Source organism: Etheostoma cragini, chromosome 5 (assembly GCF_013103735.1).
Source record: "Etheostoma cragini isolate CJK2018 chromosome 5, CSU_Ecrag_1.0, whole genome shotgun sequence".
NCBI lineage: Eukaryota > Metazoa > Chordata > Actinopteri > Perciformes > Percidae > Etheostoma > Etheostoma cragini.
In genome coordinates this window covers 22,690,565-22,705,923 of record NC_048411.1, presented here as the reverse complement: position 1 = coordinate 22,705,923, position 15,359 = coordinate 22,690,565, and the positions used below count along the sequence as shown (strand labels likewise).

General features: G+C 38.0%; 1 protein-coding gene across 1 annotated transcript; it reads left to right on the top strand.

Annotated features, from left to right (window-relative positions):
- The first annotated feature begins 1,928 nt into the window (after positions 1 to 1,928).
- On the top strand, positions 1,929 to 10,932 carry krt1-c5 (keratin, type 1, gene c5). The gene is made up of 9 exons (XM_034873093.1): positions 1,929 to 2,026; positions 2,912 to 3,303; positions 4,023 to 4,105; positions 5,379 to 5,535; positions 7,085 to 7,249; positions 7,382 to 7,507; positions 8,444 to 8,661; positions 9,638 to 9,663; positions 10,541 to 10,932. Exons 2-9 carry the CDS (start codon positions 2,920 to 2,922, stop codon positions 10,654 to 10,656), a joined length of 1,275 nt encoding a protein of 424 aa, XP_034728984.1. The 5' UTR covers positions 1,929 to 2,026; positions 2,912 to 2,919; the 3' UTR covers positions 10,657 to 10,932.
- The last annotated feature ends 4,427 nt before the right edge of the window (positions 10,933 to 15,359 follow it).

Below are 15,359 nucleotides of genomic sequence, written 5' to 3'. Positions count from 1 at the left end.
GGTCCCTGCTTTGCGCAGGTTCCATAATAATGCAGCATTATAACGTGTTATAACGTGATGAGCGTTTCTAAAAGGCTGGACTATAGAGCTGTTTTGGAGCAGTTGGTGAGCAGTGTTTTCTCTGGAAGGTGGTTAAGTCCCTTTAGAGTGGACTTTGGGTTTTTTCATTTTGTGAACATATTACGTACACAAAAAGATATATAACACAATAAAGGAAAGGGTAAAAGCCTAAAAAGCATAAAATGAGTACTTTAAGTAAAAGTGACAATACCACAGTTACTGTTATTCTTAATTTTACTTTTAACATCCAAATATTTTTAAAGTAAAAAAAGTAAACATGCTCCTTATGCACATGGGATTGTTTTTTGGTAAAATAAAGGTTAATGAATAGTAAATAAAAATGTACCCAATTTAAGAATCCTATTACATTGTTGAATTATAATAATCTATGCTTTACAGTAAAGGTTTTGTAGAGTACTTTTGTCATTGCAGAAACTGCTATAATCTGACAGTAGGAGTAAAATTGAACCAAAAATACACAAAAGCTGTACTAACAAAAACAATAACAAGTTTTTATTTTAACGCTGAATCAATGGAAGTGTTACAGTAAGTGAAAAGAGGTTCTGTAACAATGATGAGCCCATAGTAATCATTCAATTCTGCAGCTCTTTTTTCACCCAAAAGGTGGCAGTAGATCCATGCTGAATCCTAACATGGTGGCCAGTTGAAAACCACTGCTACATGTGGTAATAATCAAAATCCCTATAGATTTTATTTTAAAAAGGGTGCATGCTTTAAGTATGTAATGACGTGTTTTTATGCAGTATGTATTTGAAAGTCATGTTTTAAGAGCTGTTTGCAATGCTACAAACACCTATACAATGTTATGTAATCCATCACAGTCTGGCAGAGTAACAGGACTTTTGTCAGGACATTTTTCGACTTGTTTCAACCTCATTGTGAACTGCTGAATAGAGTTATGGCATTCATGCTATTGTGCCAGAAACCGTGCAGGTAAACACTTCTGTACTTCTGTAGGCTACAATCTACACAAAGCAACTTTTCACACTAAACAGTCCAAGAATCAGCTTTCAACCCTGAAATGACATTTTTTCTCTCCTTTATTTGCAGCTAAATCTGGGTTTGATCATGTGAATGATCTCAACACCTTGGAGATCATTGTCGTCCTTTTTCAGTGTTGTTGTTTTAGTATTTTTTGTTTTTTGTGTGTGTGTGTGTGTGTGTGTGTGTGTGTGTGTGTGTGTGTGTGTGTGTGTGTGCGTGCGTGCGTGTGTGTGTGTCACCGGGTGATCTGATTCTATACAAAGAGAATAATGCTCACCAGAGGAATCTAACAATACAGCAACAGGGGACCACATACTGTATAACAGCAAGAGAAGACTAAGAGATAGTTGACACTTATCAAATATACAAAAAGGCGTGTTTCTGTCTGTGTGGGTGTATGTGTGTGTGTGTGTTAACCGGGTTTCCAGTTCAGCCGGGCCTACGCCTTGCATTTCTCAGGGGTCTTCATTTTCTTTTTATTCTGTCGCTCCATTGTCCCTCTATTGTCCCTCCATTCCTGCTTCCTCCCGCCGGGCCACACCAGTTTGTCCTCCCAGTTTCACCTTACAGATCGGACGAAGACCTGAGGAAGTTTTGTGTTTCAGTGTGTGTCAGTGTGTGTTTTACTGTTACAGGAAATTAATCAAGTGTCTCAACTTACAGCTGTTGTTTGCAAACCTGCAATGCGGCAGACAATTAACTGCCTTTAAAAAGTTGATGCCAACTTGTTTAGTTCATGTGCACCACAGTTCTCTTTTCCACTCCTCTTTGAGGTGTCAAGTTGCTTCCTCCTCCCTGTTGCTACAATCTGTGGGTTGGACATACAGTGGCTCCACCTATCCAAAGCTCCATGCAAACTCACCTGTAAAAATCTGGTCCAGCAACAAACAACGGTCACTCGCAACATCAGGATTGAAACCTGACCGAGCAGCAGAAGACTTTTTGAAGAACTGAACTAGATGTAAGTACCATGCTGAACTTTCTCCTTTGTTTTTTACTCATCAAATCAACGACTTCATTTCACAGAATGTACAACAAAGTTTTCAAGTTTCCAGCAGATTTAAAATTCACAGCTATTCTGACACTGATGGAGGCTTGACATCTAGTAGATCTTCTATATTATGATGTGTACTATTTAAATAACAAGAACAGACACATGATGCTCAATAATAAGCACTTGTAGTTTAACCATCATCAGTCAATTGACTCACCAAAAGGCCCATTTTGCAACTGTCTTGAGAGATTGATGGATTACTGAACAAACCTATGATTAAAGTTTAAAAAAATAAAACCTTCTTGTTTGAAAGTCAATCAAACGTCCGCAAAGAGAAAAAAAACAAGTACAGAGAGATGTAAGTTAACTACAGATGCGATATAAAGGATAGATGCAAAACAACACAGACAGAAACAAAAAGACCACAAAGAGATGCTAAATTACTTGTGATTGTAGGTGGCCACAAAGATTCATGACATCACTACAGACATACACATACAAAACAAGCATGAAGATTAAAAAACAAAGCAAAAATGCTAAAAACAAAACAATGCCGGAATAACTATATCTTTTTTGAGCACTTTGGGGACTTTTTGTCCATGGTGATTTAAAAGATGAATGTTAATAGAGCTTGGGTTTAAATAAGATGCAGGTTGGTGCTAGTTTTTATTGTGTGTTTAAGCTTCTTTTTTTTAAGTCAATACTTTAACTTCTTTTCTGTTCGTCTGCCACATTAACACGTAAAATGCATATTTATTTCCTGAGTATTGAAACAAAAGTTGTATCTGTACTTATAGCAGACATGCAGCTTCATAAGAGCACTGATTCTACTTTCATCTTGATCTTCTGCAGTGGACACCATGACCTCCAACCTCTCTGTGCGCAGCTACTCGGTTCGTCAACCCTCCTCCAGCATGTCTGTGAGAGACAGCGGACGCAGTATCCGCTCAAAGCCTCCCGTCTCTATCTGCACGCTGTCTCTGTCCCGCTCTCTCTCAATGGGCAATGGCCTCAACATGCTGGGCTCCAGCCTCTCCTTCAACGGCCTCAGTGGTTCCGCCAGTGGGAAAGAGACCATGCAGGGTCTGAACGACCGGCTGGCCAACTACCTGGACAAGGTGCGCTCGCTGGAGAGGTCCAACGCTGAACTGGAGATGAAGATCAAGCAGATCATGCTGGAGAAAACTCCAAAAGGGCACGATATCGAGGGGCTGATGGCCCAGGCACATGCCATCGGCCAGGAGGTCAGTGTTTGTAGGATAGAATTCAGAACTCAAATATCTTGCAGGGACTTTTCGATTGCACTCCAGTGATTTTAATGTGTACCTGTTGATGTTGATGGGCTCAACCTAAGATTAACACCTATGTCAAATCAGGTAAAGCCTATATATAAATCTTCTTAGTTACATATTGAATATGAAGATGTATTGTCGAAACATGGTACAGTAATGGTACTTATAGATAATGCATCTTTTCAGTGTGCTGGTGCCTTTTTCTCTTCAGATTGTGTTTGTCTGTTTACCTAAACACCTAATATCATATTGGGACGCCCATACACTTTCTTGAAGCACCTTAAAGAGTCAAATGCAAGAAATATGTAAAAATAATGGTGATAATAATGATATTGTATACTTTATTCATCCCGCAAAGGAGGGTTGTTTGATAAAGCAGAAACAAAGCCGCTGACGGCAGCAAAATGACAATTTTTGCACATTGACACGTGATAATATGCAGTTGTTTTAAAGGCCCCATCTTGTCAATAAGGTACTTAGTTGAAGGCGGTGATGAGTAATGGAGCACAAAGCTACTGCAGCCAGATGGATTTGAATTTTCAGTTTTTTTTGTCAGATCATGTGTGTTTTTACAGTAAATAAACCAGCACATTTACAGTATAAAAAGTGCGTATCATCTGTAGAACTTGATGCCAGATCTTCATCAACTTTTCACCATGTTCCCTACTCAGGTAAGAAAGAAGACATTGGAAAACGCCCGTATCATGCTGGAGATTGATAATGCCAAGCTGGCAGCCGATGACTTCAGAGTCAAGTGAGTGTCACACAGAGTTTTGTTTCTTGTACTTGCCTGTGAGCGTTCACATGGGAGCGCCAGACTGCAGAGCAATGTGAATAAATGACCTTTCTGTCAGGCTGCGAAATAGGAGGTCCATTCCCACGGTGCTCAGGCACCCACAGGAGACAAAGATGGCCAACAGGGAGCAAAGGCTGTGATAGATTGTGCAGGTCAGAGAGACAACGTCAGTTACTGTTACTGTTACTGTTACTGTTACTGTTACATTTAAGTCCAGAGTTGGCAAAGTGGAGCTGTTAAAGGAAAGATGGTGGAATCCGAAAACACCCTCCCACTACTTATGTTTTTCACAGTGTGTTGATGGTATGTTTTGTGGTCTGATGTGAAGGAGTGATGCATCAATTGGCAGTGATTTATGGTTTTAGCAGCAAAGTGCACGTGTACCAATTTCGTGAGTGCTTTTATGCATCCTGTGCTTGTTTGCGCGTGTTCCATTACCTCCAGTTTGTGTCTCTCATCTTATATCATCAATGGTGGAAGGTTGTTAAGTACAGTACAATTTTATGCTATAATAATAGAGTCTAGTAGGTTCAGTAAATTATCAGATATTTTTACCATAATACTTAAGTATATTTTGCTGATAATACTTTACGCTTTGATGAATGAAGTATTTCTACAGTGTGGCATTTTTTTCTCAAGTGAACATTCTGAAAACGTTTTCCAACGCTGAAAAAAAAAGATGGGTTTCTGTTGTTCTAATAAAGGTATTTCCAAAATCTTGACAAATTCTTTTGCACATTTCGACCAAAGAATATTCATAGTCACATATAACTTACAAGGCTATTTCTAATCCAAAAACTATGGCAGTAGGAAGTGACATATATCCTTGCTTTAAAATAATGAAACATGAAATAAATTTATATTGTTTGACAAAAGCTTTGGAATGGATTGAAGGCTTTTAGATGTTATTGAAAGTATTGGGGGGAAAAGATAGTAAGTAAACCTTAAATCAAGATTATTTTTGCCAAATTACAGTTTCCGAAAAGGGTAACAAATCGTATACATGTTTCAGTAGATAGACTATTTTTCATCCACACATACGATTTTTAAGGATAATTAAATTTTGTGTTGAATTGCCCTTTAGGGTTTTGTGAAATCTGCAGAGATTTATGTTAACTTTGTCCGACATGTGAAAAAAATACATGCACCGCATTAACTGAGACTAGTGTTGCGTGTCTGCTGATGACCTCCATTCCTCTTGTTTGAATCCTCCACTGTGTTTTTCCTGCAGATGGGAGGCGGAGGCCACCCTTTGCCAGTCGGTGGAGAGGGACTGTCAGGCTCTGAAGAGAGCAAAGTCTGACCACGACCAGATCATCGCCACTCTGCGAGGAGACCTTGACAGCCTGAAGGAGGAGCTCTACTTCCTCAAGAAGAATCACGATGAGGTGAGATCCCTTCAAGAAGAAGGTCATGTCAGATATGATCAATGAGTGTTGACTCATCAAGACAGTCATTTTACAAGTTGTCAAGAGTAGTCCTGTTTAAATATAAGATGTATTTGAAGCACAGTGGGTTCTCTAAAGCAGGGGTTTCCAAAACCTTCAGCCCACGACCCCCAAAGTACCAGTCCAAGTGACTTGCGACCCCCCCCCCCACTATAAACGTGTATAAGCATTGCAGGCGTATCCAAACACGAGCATGCTGACAACATAACACAACAGTTTTATCTCGTGTTAAAATCATGGCTAACAAGTGCTGTTTTTAATAGTTTTTAAATTTTTATTTTATTTCTGGAAATCAACTTGCGACCCCCCCCTCTCTGGCTCGCGACCCCCCTGCGGGTCCCAACCCCCACTTCGGGAATCACTGCTCTAAAGCTGCATGAAAACCACTTTTCAGCATATCATCCAAAAACCATAGAGTTCCTGTTTTTTCTATCAGCAACACAGAGGTAGAAAGTTTTGGTATCTGAAATATGACAACGTTCAGTGTACGCAAAAACCCTTTTTCTTTGTAGTCACTATGCTTCAAGATAGCAAGACAACACCCGTGTACACAACATATACAAGTATTTGAGCCCATCCAGCCACTGGAATTATGTATGATTAGACTGTAAGGTGTGATATCCAGGATGTGGACTGAAGACTTGACAAAAGACAATGGAGCATTTTTGTTGAATATTTATCTTGTACACGCTGAGATGATCAAAACATGTAAAAAGAAAAAAGAAGGAGTTCAGGAACAATTAAAGTTGCAGGATGGAAGCGTCATTACAAACTAGTTATAAAAACAAAACTACTTAAACCACAGAAATATTGTTCTTTAGTCTTCACTTGTTGACACTTAGAGTTACTAGTCATCCGGCATACTAAGATTTTAAGAAAAAGATATGAACAGTTTGTAAAATATAATGCATTTTTCAATATTTATTGAATAACTTCAGTCCTTAAGTAACCACTTCAATGTCTTATTTTGTGACTGTAGTGCTCTAAGAGCATTCCAACCATTAAAGTTTTAGGCCTTGAATATTTTCATAATTCTATTGTAGGAAATTAATATTCTTTCTTGATTTAAGCTACAAAAATGCCTTTCTATTTTTAAACATCCATACTATTATTCACTTGTTTTATCAAAATGAGGTTTGAAGCACTTAATCATATTTCTAAAATATAAAATCAAACACCATCAAATAAGCATCTTTTTGTATAATGAGTAACCTACTTTCAATTCTGATAATACTTATAGGTCCTGCATTCAAAATCCCACTTGAGTGAACGCACTAAAGTATTGGTAAAGTGTAGTATCAATACTTTTACTAAAAGTAAAGACTCTGAATACTTCTTCTACCTCTGGCTAGTAGATAAGTAAGACACTGACAAAATCAGGTGTTAACAAACACTGTGGCCTGAGAGTTGTCCAGGGTGTGAGGTGGACACTATAAGATGTTGCAGCATTAAACACTGCTTTGCCTTCCCTCTCTTTAAATGATCACAGGAGATGAACGCAATGAAGTCTCGTCTGGCCAACGAGCAGGTGACTGTGGAGGTGGCTGCAGCTCAGGGCCCTGATCTGGGGGCCATCATGGCTGAGCTGAGGGTCCAGTATGAGGGCATCGCTCGCAAGAACAAGGAGGAGGCCGAGACCTGGTATCTCAAGAAAGTCCGTCACTACACAAGTCTTTTGTTATTTTTTAATTGCATTAATATATATATATATTTTTTACATTTTGTGGTATAACACACTACATACTGCACATTACACTAAACATTATCTTGATTTGTGTGTCTCCAGTTGGAAGCAGTGCAGTCCGAGGTCAAAGAAAGCAACGAGGCTTTGCGTTGTGCCCAAAGTGAGTTCAGCGAGCGAAGACGTTTCCTGCAGGCTCTGGAGGTCGAACTCAACAGTCTTCGGAAGCAGGTACATTACTGCATAAACACACGTCACAGGGGTGTAGTTTGAAGAACATGAAATCACATGTTTCTTTAGGAATAATACTTGACCTCTCATTCAAATACCTCAGCAAAGAGTCTTTTTCTTTCAGGGATAAATCAGGAACTCCGCCCCTTCCTCTTCTCTTCTGCACACGTTGGACATGTTATCTATAGATTACAGCTGCTTTCTCCTTGTCAACAAAGAGCTTTTAGAGGAACAATGTACACAGCAATTTCATTCTGCTCCAATAATCAATCAGTGTGACAAGACGTAGAGTAGAGCCAAACAAGCCAGTGTTTTGTCTGTGTCTCCGCTAAATGTGAACACAGGTCAAACATCAATATATGGAGCTGTTCAATGGAAGAAAATATAGCTCATGGATGTTTGCCAAATAATAAACACACAGTATTGAATGCAGAGATATTATGGCGCTGACAGTCTCTAGTGTCTCTGGTTGAGTGGTGATGGGGCTGGATGGTGGATGCGCTCAACAGGTAAAGATAAAAAACAATACTGGGTGGTAAAATCTTCACAGGGTACCTTAAAGGTGCACTAGGAGTTCCAAATCGTAGGCATTGCTCCTTGCGTCGCTAGCTGCCTGCTCCAGAATAAACTGTGAAAAAGCCCGGTCTCAGGAGACATCATCTTTTCTTAATCCTCCTTGACTACTAGCAATGACGTGGTGGAGGGGTGGGGGTGGTGCACAATCACGGAAGGCTTGTATTATCTGGATGTGCCGACAGATTAGTTGTCATTACTTAGAATTATTCATGAAACAGACAGAAGCCATGCACTATGGCTTAAAAGATGCATAAATGTTTTTATATAAACAATGTTTAATGACTGTGTATAATGTGATAGGCGTTGGACGACTTTTTTTTTCTACTCTTACTGAACGTTACTTGCATGCTCTGTTAACAGGTCGGTGTGTTGGAAGGAAACCTTGGGGAAACGGGGCACAAGTACTCAGTGGAGATGGACAATCTTCAGAGCACACTGACCCAGCTGGAGGATGAGCTGTCTCACCTGCGTTTGGACATGCAACGCAACAAGACCGATTACGAACAGCTGCTGCGCATCAAACAGAACCTGGAGATGGAGATCGCCACCTACAGGAGGCTGCTGGAGGGGGAGGAAATGTAAGCGAGAGCTGGGAAACCACAACCAATCATCTTTTCAAGAAAGAATTTCTGTGTCATTGTGTTTGCATGTTATTGTCTAGTGCCAAAATACCACAACAGAATCCAGAAGAAAATTGTAAAGATAGTATTTTACACTTATTGATACCTATTGGTAGTTATGTATGCATTATTAGTCTTTGAGTATTAACTAGTATAGTTTTTTTCTTTATAGGAATACATTTAGTTTGTCTTTATCCTGACTGTGCATGTATTGTGCACCCTACATGTAATAGTTGGTCGTGAATATGTAAGGAATGTAGAATACACTTCCTTATTCTTATAACCCTGTTTCCAACTGATCTCAAAATCTATCCTGACTGGTCCGATCACATGTGGACAGCTCTGTACAGTACAGTACAGTACAGTTGTGAATACACCCAGGAAGCAGTTGGAACCAATCACTCAGACCACATTCGGAGATGGTTTAGGCCAGATAAGACTCGAAAAAAGAAAAAATGCCTTGGTTACCTTGTTTCAAGCTGTTCTAAAGTGGTATAGAAAGCCTGCCGGAAGACTTGATTTGCGCTAGTTCTCAATAATATTCAATGAACTAAGCCGGTTGACTCTGATTGGCTAACAACTAGCCAATGAGAACCTGGCTATCAGCATCCTTTAGCCAGCGCTACTGGGTGAACTCATGAATAGTAATGAGCTCAGGCAACATGATATCAGACGGACCAGCTTTTGGAATTGGCCTAATTTTTCAGCTTGTTTCTTTTCAGTTTCTAGAGCTGACAAAGGAGGTAGTAGTTCATTTTCACATTCACCACATATTACAAACACCTATGGATCTAACAAATTCCAGAAAATGCAGGTAAAAACGGTTTGGTGTGGCAGGGTACCTTTCAAGTGTTTAAATTGACGTTGAGTGAACATGTTTTTCTGCTTGCTCTTCTGGACTGACATTGATTTGTCATGTGGTTTTGTCCTACAGGGTGAAAGAAACATCTCCTCCTAAAAGTAAGTTCAGATTATTTTATTTACTGAATGCTATCAGCCGCTATCAGAACCAAATGTGTCCTGCAAGGATTATTTGTATAAAGTATCTCTACACCCTTGTTAACATGGTTGTTATGAATCTGGCCGGAGATTACTTGTTGAAAACCACTTGAGTTAGTCAGCAATGGCTTGTTGTTAGAAATACAAAAAAGGAGAAAAAAGAGAAGAGATTGTTTTTGATAATTTCTATTTTTCCCTCTTATTAGATCCTGTGTGGGTATAAATTAACATAACCCGAGGACAGAATTCTTGTGCGTAAAAGGGAGTCTGCAAAACTTTCAAAAAATGATCAGATGCTCCTGCATGCTCCTGCTGCACCCTTTTTTTACTGAAGTGGCCTACTATTGTATTTTCTCTCTGTAACAGCCCCTAATGATGGCCTCTGAAAGATACTCTTGGATGGGACCTATCTCATAATTCTACAGTCAACAACATGCGGCATGAGCATCTGATCCTTTCCTAAGTTTTGCAGACTCTTCTATTTTGCACACATGCACAAGAGTTAACACAAAAACAGCACCAAGCCAATGATTCACACAGTAAAAGGTGGATTAACTGACATTCGATCGCTTCTCTTTTTCATCCCTTTTGTATTTTTTGGCATAAAGTCAGTCAACAAAAGAAGTTTACTGACATTAAGTTACAATTGAAGGTATTGATTGCCCAAAGTCGCTAAAAGATTACATTACGGTGCAGCCTCATAACCTTAATATGGCAGGTAATACTACAAACAATGTATTGTTATTAGATTATCGTTAATGATATTTTTTAGTGCTGGTCTAGACAAGAAAGATCAAAGAGATTTGTTGAAAAACCCTGGTTTAACTTTGTGTCACAGAAGAACCTGATGTAAGGACCAGGAAGATTGTAAAAGTTGTCACCCAGACCATGATCAACGGCAAGGTGGTGGATGAGTCCAGTGAGGTGGAGCAGATCGAGGAGCGAAAAAAATGAGCCAAAGCGTGTGAAGAGAAGAAGCAGTGATGTCTCATAAACTCAAAGTGCCTGCCAGCTGTGGTTTAGATCTCACCACAACCTTCTTGTTTTATGTCTTCCAAATCCACATGTCATGTTTTTATGCCTTTATCTTGCCAAACAATAGACTAAAATGGAAATGAAATAAAACATCAACCTAAATTTATTAGTCATTCTCAGCAACATGATATTTGTCTGTACATATTATATCACTAAAATGGAAGAAGAAACTTCATATCAAGAAATTATCAGAAATACTCTATTATCTATCTATCTATCTATCTAATACTTTATTTAATAATAAATGTACAAAGAGGTATCTGTTGATTGTGCTGGGTCGTTGATAATAAAACATTAACCTCATTTTATCCGACAAAACTAAATCTCAACTCAAGTTCTAATTACTACTGTAGTTTTTTCTCTGGCTTTTAACCACCTCACAGTCATTATGGAAGATTTCTAAGTTGTCATCAAAATTTGAAAAATTTGGAAAAAGCTAGTATGTGTATATTTTTTCAGTCAAACTTCTGTTTTCATCGTCAAGAGATTGTTTGGATTTTAAGAAATACTTTGTATTTTTGGAAATACACTTACTCACTTTCTTGCAGTGTTAGACGAGAAGATTGATACCACTCTTATTAGTAAATATGAAGTTTGTAGTTGCTCATCCTAGCTTAGCATAACGACAGGTAATGAGGGTACAGCTAGCCCGAGTCTGTCCAAAACTACCAGCATCACCAAAGGTCACTCATTAACATGTTATATCTGCTTTGTTTGACTCAAACAGGAAACAAAGTGCAAGCCATCTTTATGTTAAGCAAAGCTAACCAGCTGCTGCTGTAGCTTTATATTTAGTGCATAATCATAAGAGTCTGTCATCTAAGTTTGGGCATGAAAGCAGACAATTTGAGTTCTGTCAGGTCCATTAAGTCAAGAACAGCGCAGACAATTTAAAAATGTTATCAAATAATTTGTGGGTCTGTTCAGAAGAGTCCCCGAACCTTTCATGAGCAAGAGCAGGACAGCAGCAGCAGCATTAGAGGCCACTCATGCAGTTTAAGACTGGGAGAGCTAAACTATTTTCCCATATGAACAGAGCAGCAACGAAGACATAGAAGCGTATGTCACGTTATAAACTAGGTGGAGCTATGGGTTGCAGAGATGTGAGCAGCATGCAGTTAAGAGCAAACTAAAGCATCTTAAGTAACAATTTTGCAGGGAGGGGAGTTGACCAGCTGATGTGTTGATGCAGATCAGCTGCTGCAGCTCAGCTATGTAGCCATTAGTGGTTAGCAGCGTCTTGACTACTTGGCCTGCCAAAACTTACACTGATGCTCAATTATTTAAACTAATATCAACATTTTTCTTTAACACTTACTACAGCTTTTGGAAAATGTGTTCATTTTGCACATATCTTGTACCTATGAGATAGTTTCACTGCAAAATAGTTATGGGAATAATTTTATGAGCTGTAGACACAAATACAAACACAAACACTTACACAAATCAACCAAAGAATCTGTATAGCGTCAATAAAAGAGTGTTTAAAAACATGCGTCCCTGTTCATTTTTTAGAGAGATTATTAGTTTAAACTGAAACTTACACTGATACTCAAGGAACAAAATAGGACACAGAAACAAAGACACATGATCCTGCACCAAGAGGGCAGAAACTGCAAAACCTAGTATCGAGTAAAAGGCTTTTGTGTATGCAGGTATTGTTTTTCAGGGGGTTTTCTCTGTGAGTTTGTGTGCATACGTACTTACATTTTAGAGAAATTAAAGTAATGTTGGCGCATAAAGTCACTAAATTCTGAAAGTGGACAAATAAGGACAAAACAAAGTCCTACAGTCCTTTGAATGAAAGCCATGAGTTGTCATTCTCGGTTACTGTGTCAGGTTAGTCAGGTTCCATGTACAAAAGTTTAAAATTGAGTTCCACAGATGATTGTGTTTGTATTGGTGAAGTGTACATACATATATGTATACATTTGCTAGTGTACTTTCCTTAAGTGCGCATCTGTGGAACTTGAACTTTAACTTGAGTATTTTCTTTTATGTCTCTTTCTACTTCTACTCAACTTCATTTCAGAGGAAAGACAGGAATTACTGTAGGTTGCATGAAAGCTTCAGTTACTTTACACATTTTTTGTACAAAACATTTTAAAAGCTTATAAAATATGATGTTTTTGTCATAAATTAAACCCCAACAGTATATTGGCTACAAGTATAGCTGGAAACGATTGGTTGATTAATCATATTGTTGATTGGCAGAAAATGTATTATAAAAATTGTCAAGATGGTTTCAGTTCCTTAAATGTGAGGATTTGCTGCTTTTCCTCCCCATATTCATGCACAGTATGTCCAATCATTTGGAGGTTGGAGAATCAACTGTTGTGTTATGTTGGGCACTGACTCACCACCGCTGTGTGTTAATGTGGTGAAGTTACAGGGAAGAATCATTACTTGCTTCAATGTCTGTCTAGGCAAGGCAAGGCAGCTTTAATTGTATAGCACATTTCAGCAATAGGGCAATTCAAAGTGCTTTACACAAAATCAGTTAAAAAGATAAAACACAAGTACAAACAGTTAAAAATCACAAGCATTAAAAAATGATAAAACACATGAATAGACAGTTTAAAACAAATGTCTACAGTCGGTGCAAAATGTAGCAGCAAGGCTTCTAACAAACACTAGAAACAGAGAATCTCTCGCCATTCCAGGCTTGATTACTTTGGCTCTCAATTCTTTACACAGTTTTTGAGATTTAGTTTATTACTTTCACTAAGGGATTCTTTGTAAGGAAAACATTGAATGTTCTTTTATTTTTCATTTATTTTTTTAATGAATGAACAGGCTAAATTGAACCTCCATGGTTTGGCTCTGGACAGTATTTCTGATTTCTTTAAACTCCGGATTTTGCACCAAGGCCCTCCAGGTCAGGCAACCAACTGTTGATAAAATTAACACAGGCCGGACTAAAGGAGGATTTCCTTTGTACTGTTTTAGCTCAAGCTAAAGATCAGACACTTTTTAAAAACCTACAGTTACAGTTAAATGTTTTTATTTTTTATTTTTTTACAATTGTGTGTTCTTTTTCCCCCTCAAAATCTTGTATTACCTTTTTTTTCAAGTCAAAAGTAGTAGTCCTGTAGAAATGATGTTTACTCAGCCTTCTGACATGGAGAGAGAGAAAATGCAGCTGACATTTTCACTCACTTACTGCAGTTTCATGTCAGTGTGAATATTATGTAGTTTGTCACTCCAGCGTGAAAGATTTTAATAAGATGCAGTACCAAAAAACACACATGAAAACATCTAAGTCTTAAACTGCAGCCTCATCAACAGTGAATGGTGTCATTTGTCACCTTGATGGAAAAACTTGTAAAAATCCAAATATAGATGTTTCTCTCAACGTTTAAGAGTCTATTAACTTATTTATTGTCAAATGAGGTCATACACCAGAGTTACAGCCACACAGAGGAGACGATAGTTGTTTTGTAAAACCCAGAAGAAGAACTGTGACACGCCTGAATGATTTCAGTTACATGACAGCAAAACCTCTCTTCTAACAACCAAACTTTTTGTCAAATCTGATGTAGAATTAGCGCTTGTAAATTGACTAATTGACATAGTGTTTCATGTAACTGCCTGATTTGATCACACATTATCCCGAGTCTTGGTGACATGTTGCTGTTGGAGTCTACTTCCTCTGTATCAGCACTGAACTGTCTTCTGAACTGCAGTGAACAGCGCCTCTCTGTGTTGAAAAACATACAGTGTCTCTGCAGGAAAAAACTGTAGAGAACCATGTTAGTGTTTTCCATGGTGTTTTCTAAGCTATCCATTCATGGGGATTCAGCAGTAGCCTAGTGGAAGAATTACTAAAAGCTTTACTTGACTAAAAGTATTAATACTAAATTCAAAATATTTCTAATTAAATGTAGAATGGCCCATTTCAGAAAACTGTGTGAACCATGATTAGTGAAGCTGGTTACTGTGGGGAGCTTAATCTGTAATAATGTATTAGTTGATTCATATGTTGTATTCATAATCTGAATCTGCAAAGTAACTATTAACTAATGTTGCCAGGTTGTTGCAAATGAGAACCTGTTCTCAACGGCTTACCTGGTTAAATAAAGATTAAATAAAATAAAAAACAAAAAAATGTTGTCAAATACATGTAGTGGAGTAAAAGTACAATGTTTGCCACATACATTATTTTAAAAGAGTCAGTATCTACTCTATGTATTCAAAGAAATTTCCCTGCAAACTCTAACATTAGGTTAGGTTATTTCATAGACTGTATATATACCATGGACAGTTAAAGAAAGATTTTTACAGTCCATGGGTTATATCTAAAAACAGATTGTGTCACGTGCATAATCCATTTTTTACTCATCCCCCCTACTCTGCCCCCTTCTGGCTGAACTTTAAAATGGACAATACAAAAAGATTAAAAAAAAGAATAATAATATTTAATCTACTGTATTGTAAATACCCGTCTCGGTGTATTGACTAAATATGTAGGCTGTTACTAATCTGTTGCATACAACTATAAAGTAAGAAATCTACAAAGAAAATGTATCAAAACAGAGATTTGTTTTATTGAAAATATTCTTAATTTGCAGTGCACTTGCAGTTTGCAAGTACATACATCAACTTAAATTATACAAGTAAAA

Coding starts and splice junctions, on each gene's coding strand:
- krt1-c5 (XM_034873093.1), top strand. CDS start 2,920: ATGACCTCCAACCTCTCTGTGCGCAGCTACTCGGTTCGTCAACCCTCC. Junction 7,508..8,443: donor TCAACAGTCTTCGGAAGCAG/GTACATTACTGC, acceptor CTCTGTTAACAG/GTCGGTGTGTTGGAAGGAAA. Junction 8,662..9,637: donor CTGCTGGAGGGGGAGGAAAT/GTAAGCGAGAGC, acceptor TTTGTCCTACAG/GGTGAAAGAAACATCTCCTC.